The following is a 9,174-nucleotide window of genomic DNA, read 5'->3' on the forward strand; positions in this document are numbered from 1 at the left end:
TGACCGGATGAGTGGGTCATTGCACTTTGCTCAGAGGCCTTAAGTGGAACTAAACTAATTTTTAAAAAAGGCATCATTTATACCTCCTGGTCAGTAGGTGTCACTGTGGCATTCACAATCCAAGCGGCCAAGTGACATCCATGTGACATTTTTCCCACTGTACAAACTTCAGCTGTTTTGTTTTTGTTTTCCCCGGACATGCTCAATCGTACCTCTGTGGTCTGTTTTTGTTTAGACATTTTTGGAACTGTTGTTTTGGTATGTTATTAGAAAGCAGTAATCTTTTAGCTTCAAACACTTTGGTAATGCTACAGCAACATTGCTTCCAGTGTTGTCCAGTTTGTTAGCCATTATTGTATTATAAATTAGTTTTAACATAATTATTTGAGCACTATTGTAACAGAAAAAAAACATTTATTCTGCACCTCTCTAAAGCATTTCTTAACACACAAAACATAAAAAGATCTGTATTTTTTAGAGTTTGGAAATTAAATTTGTCTTTTAAATTTAAATAGGAATTTGAAAATTTGAAAAAAATAATGAGCATTAAGCCAATTATCAGTAAGCAGTGAAACAAGAAAAGGGGGGAGTTTTGCCAGTCCGGCAGCTAACTTTCTGTTTGCTGGTCCTTTAATTTAACATTCTTTAACATAAGTAAGCTTACTTCACTGGAGTACTTCGTATGGCAAAAGAGTTATTTTACATCTTGAAAGTTGAAAATATTGTTACATCCATTTTTAAAAAAAAAAAAAAAAGAAGAAGAAGAAAGAAAAAATATTCTTTTAAATTGCTTTTGCAGGAAATGTTTTCAGGGAGGGGATCATATTGTTACCATTGTTACCATTTGGCTTTGATTAATGAGACAAGTGTTGAGTGAGTGTACTGAGCTGCGTTTACATAGTCCACAGTCCTAGAAGCTGATGAATTACCAGTAGTGTTGTGTTTTCTCAGGTTCGAGGTGACCGCAGTCCATTCTCATTCAAGATTAGGCTGCAGTCGCCGCTGCCAATACTTCCTGCACTCACTACGAATACTACGGACGACTACAAAGCGCTACATCTGACACAGGAGGAGTCGAGGCATCCGCAATCTGTCATAATATTGACTTGCAGACCTGCAGGACCAGACTTCAGTGTATTTATCTCACATTTTATATCCACATTTAAAAGCGTCAGCTCGTAGCCAGAAGCTCCCACTTTCATGTTGCTGCCGCCGACCCGCAGACGGGCGGCAGTAAAATGCTAATAAATCTGACAGGGTGCGCGGCGGTGCCGCGCGCTCTGATCTGAAATTCTGATTGATAAATTGAGCGCTCAAGGTGAGACGGGCTCCAACCAATTTAGACCCCCCCCCCCTTCCTCTCCACTTTTTTTTTCCAGGGAGCCTCTCAAACGGCGCATCTCTCACTGCGAATCCCACGCACGTCCACACGCGACATTTCATCCCCCCCCCACACACACACACACACACACACACACACACACACACACACACACACACACACACACACACACACACACACACACGGCGCGGAGAGTCGGTGCGCATCGGGAGCCAAACAAAGAGGGGATTCACGAGATCAGAGAGTGAACAGAGGGAGACGCCGAGATGCAAAGTGTCAGAAGCAGCTGCACAGATCACACTGCGGCTAAATAAAGTCTGCGCATACATTCAAGTTGCCTTGTGCTGCTTCCGGCTAAGCATCGTATTATCATTCCTTTTGGAGTTCATCTCATACTAATGTCTTTTCACGCTGGAGATTCCCTGCAGGGTTGTGTTTTCTCTCTCTCTCTCTCTCTCTCTCCTACATCCTCAGCTCATTGTCATTCTTCAATAAAAACACTTGTGGCCAATCAGGGCGGCACCTGAGGCAAGTCTGCCTTGAGTTGTTTCGCTGAGGTTACAGTGTAACCCCCCCCCGGTGTTGTGAGTGGCAGTCCAGTTGACTTGAGCCCCTCTCCCGCCCCGCCGCCGTCCAAAACCACTGAACTCTTCATTCGCTCCGCCCTTTGCTGTATTGTGTAAGCGCTGGCAATGCGTGGCGCGCATGCAAACACACGCATGCATGAATGGGCAGACGCTGGCGAGAGGCGTCCAGACAAGCATCTCCGTTTAGCGCTAATTGGCTTTGCCTGGACCGTCTTCGCTGGCTGCGGAGACAAGGTCTGCACCCCCGAGTCGGGCGGCCTCTCCGCACCGACGTGTCGCTGGGCAAACACTGGGCATCCGGCTGCAATGTCTCTGAGTGGAGCCGCAAAGGTCCAGCTTGTAAAATGTTTAAGGCCCGACAGCACTTTTTGTATTTCGGGCGGCGCAGGATGGCAGCTAACAAGGAGCAAGACCCTTGATCGATGTGTATTCTTATGAGAAGCGTTCTGAGGGTGGGAAAACCAAATTACTTTGATTGAACTGCGACTCCAAACACTTTTATCAATGAGTTTATGGGCAGTATGTTAAGCTTTTACCACTATGAAATCATAAATTCATTCATCATCATTCATTCATTTTCCATAGCCGCTTAGTCCCGAGCTCAGGGTCACGGGGGTCTGCTGGAGCCTATCCCAGCTGTCTTAGGGCGAAGGCAGGGTGACACCCTGGACAAGTGGCCAGTTCATCGCAGGGCCACATAGAAACAAACAACCATTCACACTCACATACACACCTACGGACAATTTAGAATGTTCAATTGAGCTCACGTGCATGTTTTTGGAGTGTGGGAGGAAGCCGGAGAACCTGGAGAGAACCCACGCAGACACAGGGAGAACATGCAAACTCCACGCAGAAAGGTCCCAGGCCCGGAATCGAACCCACGACCTTCTTGCTGTGAGGCCACCGTGTCGCCGAAATCATAAATTGATATCATAAATAATATCATGAATGATTTTTACACACTGGACCTTTATTCTTGAAGGTAGAGTAAAAGTTGAAGACGGAGATACTGTAGGTTGGAAAGTTATCAAAAAACAGTCCAATTGACTACAATGACTGAGAACCTTCACAGACATGTAATCGGTAATCAGACACGCACAACGTCGTAAAGGACCCCTCCTCAGAGAACTGCAGAAACTCATGATAACCGCTACTTTTTTGCACAAAAAAGCAGCAGCAGTTTAACCTCGCACTGAAGCTGGATCAGCTGGACTTCTCATCTCAAGTGTTAGCATCAGACCTCCGACATTTTCAGATGGTTATCAACTCACGGTTGTCTCCATAACCAAATGATCTTTCTTTCAGCTGTAGTGATACCAGGAAGTGGAGGGGGGGGGGCTGCAAGCTGTCCTTAGAAGCCGTTGAAGATGAAAAAGAAAAAATGCAGGATGTGGCTGTGAAAGGCCTTGCTGCCGCTAAAGAGATTAGCGCGGATGCCTCGTACAGCAGCATTTCTTTCAGACCAGAACGGCATTTCCCCATGAAATGAGGAGCAAAAAAAAAAAAACAAAGCGCTAAGTGGCTATTGTTGTTTTGTCCTGGCAAAATCTTAAACAGCGCTCCGCATCGTCGCCTGCCACAGGGTGGAGACGCCGCTGCTGATGGAGCTACCTGGCAGGAACAGATCTGATTGGTCTGCTTGAATGCGATTCGCAGAAGGTTGGTCCAACCCCCTCCAGGTTTTGTCTTGGGCTCTTTGCCAGATGGGATGTAGGAAATGCTCCAAGTCACGTTTATGAGTTATCCACAGAAAACATCTTGTTCTGTACAGAACGGTGGAAAGAGTGAGCAGGGTTGTGCAGGACGGAATCATCGGCGAGGAGGAAAAGCATCTGAACTCACTTACCTGAAATATCTCATGTCACCCAAGGCATGATGGGAGATGTGACATAAAGGCTGAAGATAGATCAAAGAAATGCTGGCCACCATAATGGTGTTGTGTTTATTTTTTTTTGTTTGTTTGGCTTTTTCTTTTATTGAAACTAGATCTCTTAGCGCCAACATTCTGAAATGGTTCTGGGTCTGGAGCTCGTGCACTCGTTTGAAGTTTGGCTTAAAGTTTGACTAACTGATGGCGGGTTATTAATTAACGGTGGAAAACACAGTGCGACGTGATGAGAGACAAACAGCACAGATGTCAGGGGGATGCGCCCACACTCATTTCAATCATAACACTGCCATCTAGCGGTCGTCATGTGAAACAGACTACGCGGCACGGGGTAGTTTAAAATTTAAAGTCACTGTGGCAGATCAACGAAGGTAATAGTGGACCTAAAATAATGCTGTATTGCATCTATTATTTTATTAGTTTATTCAAACTGAAGAATTGTGATTTTTTTTTTTTTAGTAAAACCAATAATAAAAGTATTTTCTAATCACACTAAATTGTGAGGTGAAAGCGGAGAAGCAGGAGTACTAAACTCTGCTTAGTCTGGATACGCAGATGAAGTATTCAGGTCAAGATTCTCTTGCTTCACCGAGACTTCTCAAACATATCACTGTTATGAAACACAGCTTTGCACTCCGGCCTCTTTGTTGGGTCTAATGTTTAATTGCTTCTTAGCGCAAGTACAGAGGCTAATCAGTCAATCCCGTTGCAGCAACTCAGTGCATTTAAGCCCGAAGATGTGGGCAACACCACTCGCTGTTCAAGTTCAAAGTGAGCATCAGAACGGTGACCGAGGCGACTTTGGCTCGTGTTGGGTGACAGTCAGACAACTGGTTTAGGTGGAGTATTTCACAACTGCTGATCTCTGGGAATTTCTTACAACATCACAACCACAACCATCTCTAGGTTTTTTTTATATACATATATATATATATATATATATATGTATATATATATATATATGGAGAGAGAGGGAATAACACCCCAAAAGACAAAAAATCCATTGATAAACAGTTGTGTTGATGTCAGGGGTCAGAGGTCAGTACAGGCAGACTGGTTGGAGGCCACAGAAAGTCAACACTCAGTTATCTCAAATAACCACTGCTTAAACCAAGGTCTGTTGGATAACACCTGTGAACGTTCAACAACTCCAATCCTGAAGCAGTCACTTTGTCAGTAGGCATCTGCTACTTGCTTTGCCAACCTAATAAAGTGGATATCAATGCCAAAGCACTGAAAGTTACAGCAGACCAACACTGAAAAGAGCAAACCATGAGCCATGATGAGCTCACCATTATCCTGCCTAATTGCTACATGTAAGGGATCTTCTGAAAGTACAGATGAATTGGATTTGACTGTCCACTGTTGGGAGCAGAACGCCTGCTTGAATTATTTCTAAGTTTATTCTCCTGTGACTATTTTTCATTGCACACACACACGTTGAATTTTTCCAAAGAGACATCATTTTTTTTTCCTTCCTCCAAGTAGCTGCAGACGGTTTGTGCTTAAAGTGGGAAACCAAGACAGGAATGACACTAAACGGAAACAAACCTCGGGACACATTTGTCAGGACGTTACGAGACGTCTGCCCCCTCCCACAGAGACGCCCAGACGCCCCACAAGGACCCCTCTTGTGCTCCGGACTCTACCGGCCGCGGCAGAAAAAACTTTGAAGACCTCGTCGGCAAACTTCTTGCCAAATCTTCCTGCCACGATGACTCACAGCTGGAGTTTCCACCGAGCGCATTTACATAAAGGAGCAAAGTGCTACAGAGGAACAGCGAGGGGCGAGCCCACAGACAAGCACAGAGCTCTGCCAGACAGCAGCACAAAGGAGGACTAAAGCACGATTAGACTCAGGAGCTGCAAAACGGCCAATAAAAACATTCCTCCGTTTTCTCGCAAAAAAAAAAAATAACAGAAACCTTTTTAAAAAAAATGTATTAGAAGATATATTACATTTGTCATTTCATTTGGGGTGCGAATATTTCTATCAGTGTTTCAGCTTTTGTCTCCACGATGAATAGATAAAAGTGTCGAATGGTATAAACACGGCCCACTCAGTTCTGCTGGCGTTTGTTTGACAAAATTTTCTTCTTGCAAATGCACTATCATCTGCAGCTCCTTTCAGCATTCAATAATCCTGTTCTGTGTCAAACAATGCACACAATACATATACACCTTCGTGGCTTTCAAATTATAGCCGTGGAAAAAAGACACCCTTACTACTGTGTTTTACTCAACCCCAATTACTGCCAATTACTGCATCAGAGGCACACGAACAAATGATTTTTGTGGGTTATTCTGAATATGACAAAATAACAGAACTAAATTCTTGCACTCTGGTACTCTTGACGTGTTGCAAAGCAACGTCATCTCGCTGAAACATCCACTTCCCAGCTGAATGTAACAGTACACATGCAGCATGTGGGTAAATGTTGGTGACTGCTCCAAAATAAACTGCACTTGGAGACTTAAAACGGACTCTTAGCGCAATACAGTACATCACAAATGCATGAGGTGTCCAGAAGGCTTTTCCCACCACTGTATGTCATGCTGGTCTGTCTGGGGACTGGCTCTCGTGGCAAACATGTTTCTTGACAGGCTTAAAGATAAATCAAATTTAGAAACGCTAGGTCTTTTTAAATTGTGGGTTTATAGTTTTCATGTTAATGGTGCATCTGCATCATCACAACTTTCACCAATTAAAGATTTTTTTATTTTATTTTTTTATGAAAGGGCCAGTATGCATTAAGTAGCCTTTAACAGCAAGGAAGCAGACTGTGTTTACTACTTACGCACCAGTTGGTATCAAAATCTTCATCATACCTGCTGCAGTGTCACGGTAAAATGGCAAAACTCCAAGAGTAGAGATGTAGTGGTGGAATGCAGCTGTCCTTTGCATACACAGAAATTCTTATTTTTAAAGCATTTAACTAACACGTATGTTTATTTGTTGTTCCAGTTCATGCTAACAGATTGTTTTAAACGTGACACATTGGAGCTTTAAGAAGACAGGAGTCAAATTTACAAATCTTGAACGAGCTTCCCAAAATAATATATTTCCACTTTTAGCGTTTCCATTCCAGTACAATTTGAAACTGCCAGTATTTGTCAATCAAGTGTCCAACGTTGACCAGATTGGTGGTGGGGAGGCTCTCTTCTTGATTATATTAAATATTAACATCTGAGAAATCATGAATATGTGGATACACTAGTTCCTATCCAACATTATATTTGTTTTACCACAACAGACCCCTCCACCCTCTTTGTTGTGACGCTGCTAAAATCCTTTAGTTGCCCTTCTAATTGCCAGGTGTTTGAGCCAACCAAGCCCAACAAACTTAGAGTATCTAACTAAGTGAGGAAGGGTTGATTGTCGAAACGCGTCAGAGTTTTTAATGGCTTTGAATGCAACCAAGCCGCTACAATAAAGGCTTTTTAACTTTTCAATGACAGTGCCTTTGAGTTTCTCCTGTTTTCTGCTTCTTTTTGTTTTTTCCCCCATCCAAGGAGCACCTCAAACTTCCAACGCATGAGTCCAGCAAGCGCTCCTATATACTGTAGGCTTTTCTTTTAACCTTAGGGTATAACTGTCAGCCGAACCGACACAACATCAAAGAGAGAAGCATGTCGCACCGTCAACTCTATAGTCAAGTCACAGAACAAGACATTAATAGGTAATAAATAAATAAATAAATAAATAAATAAATACACTGCTTTCCACAAAGATGTATCCTGCTCCGGGCCATATGAATGTGTACCCTTCACAAATCAGCTGGGAACCGAGTAAACATTCCCACCTAACAAGCAGCTGTTCCGCAGACATCTCTTGTTGACTACAAACCCGACTCGGGACGACACGCACAGTGAAAGCAGGCAACACACACCAGCGTGGAGCCGAGGAATGTCCCATTTATACTAAATATTAGATTAGAATGATCAAGACAAAGAGGGACTTGTTGCCTGTCGCAGCAGAACTCCGGCCGTCTTGCCACAGCCGGTTAGCCCTCCTCAAAATAAAAGTCAAAAATCTACTTTCCCGGCTCTCTGCTCTTACTTGTGCAAAAAAAAAAAGGGGGGGGGGGGTGCATCGTGTGATCATGTGCCCTTTCAGTTTTCCATTCTGACCAGACTGTTGGGTGAATCACAGTGGAACCGCACATGAACAGAGTGAAACATCAACAGTGCAACGTGGCATTGAACAGCTGACTGGTGTCATCATTCAGGGCTCAAAAGGGCCGCTTCATGTTTTAACCCCTAGAGGCGACCCCAGCTAAATTACAATTAGACACGATGCTGTAAATGGGCCGCAAGACGAAGTACACCAGCAAACAAGCTCGGTGTGGACGTGAAGCAAAAGCATCTCGCGCTTATTTGGTTTATTACTTTCAGAGAGTTCTTCCACGTTTAAAGGTAAAATAAATGTGTACTTTTGGACCATGTGGGCTACACTAAGCTCCTTCCAGATAGGGCTGCCACAAAGAATATGCAACACCACAAATTAAAGGCTTTCTATCGACTTTCTCCTAGCGACCTTTGTCCAGGAGAAACTGCGCATATCTTTGAACAGCTTATCTTGAAACAAAGTGCCGCTTCACTGTATTTTGTACTTGTGTCGCGGATCGAGGGGTCGGGTGAGGGGGTTGGGGGGGTCAAGTTCAAATGCAAGGTGGAGGTGGGGGGGGGGGCCAGGTGGCGCTCTCACCTGCTTGGGGTCATCGTAGAAGAGCGCGATGGTGCTCAGCTTGGGTCCGATGCTGCAGGTCTCGGTGAAAGCTGGGCCGCTGTCCTTGTACGCTCCCTCTCTGAATTTATAAGCGATGGTGACATTTCGGATGGGAGGTGGTCCCGTCTTCACGTCCACCTCAGCGAGGAGCCCCGAGTACAGCAGGAAGCCCCCGATGGTGAGCAGCAAGCACACCAGGAGGACGAGCAGCAGGAGCAGCAGGAGCCCGTCAGACATGATGGTCAGCTGGTATTTGGATTTTTTTCTTTTTGCACACAGGTCCGACAGTCGTGAACGTCCTTCCACCGGCTAGCACGCTCACACACATGCGCGCACGCACACACACACACGCACACACACAGAGAGAAAGAGAGGGAGCCACTGGTGACAACAGAGTGAGGCGACAAGTTCAACAGGAAGAAGAAGAAAAAAAGAAAAACCACGGCCTAGTCAAAACTGCGCCGCGGTACGAAGTGTATTTATTTCGGTTGTCGCAATAACCTGAGATGACAGAGGACAGAGTGGTTCCAGTTGACAGGAAAGCCAGTTTGTTTACGGTAGTTCCCCAAACAGAGGAACATGCTTCCGGGTTGGACCACTTCCGCCTTGGGAGGAGGGGCGTCTTGGT

General features: G+C 44.6%; 1 protein-coding gene across 1 annotated transcript in view; it reads right to left on the minus strand.

Moving 5' to 3' along the window:
- tex264a (testis expressed 264, ER-phagy receptor a) overlaps window positions 1-9,115 on the minus strand; it is a 72,127-nt gene extending 63,012 nt beyond the window's left edge. The window contains exon 1 of the mRNA XM_076036990.1: window positions 8,526-9,115. Coding sequence (XP_075893105.1) covers window positions 8,526-8,783 — 258 coding nt within the window. The 5' untranslated portion in view covers window positions 8,784-9,115. The remainder of the gene's footprint in view (window positions 1-8,525) is intronic.
- Between the last annotated feature and the right edge of the window lie 59 nt (window positions 9,116-9,174).

The sequence above is a fragment of the Nelusetta ayraudi genome, unplaced genomic scaffold (genome assembly GCF_046127955.1).
Source record: "Nelusetta ayraudi isolate G7.1 ecotype Tasmania unplaced genomic scaffold, CSIRO-AGI_Nayr_v1 ptg000050l, whole genome shotgun sequence".
NCBI lineage: Eukaryota > Metazoa > Chordata > Actinopteri > Tetraodontiformes > Monacanthidae > Nelusetta > Nelusetta ayraudi.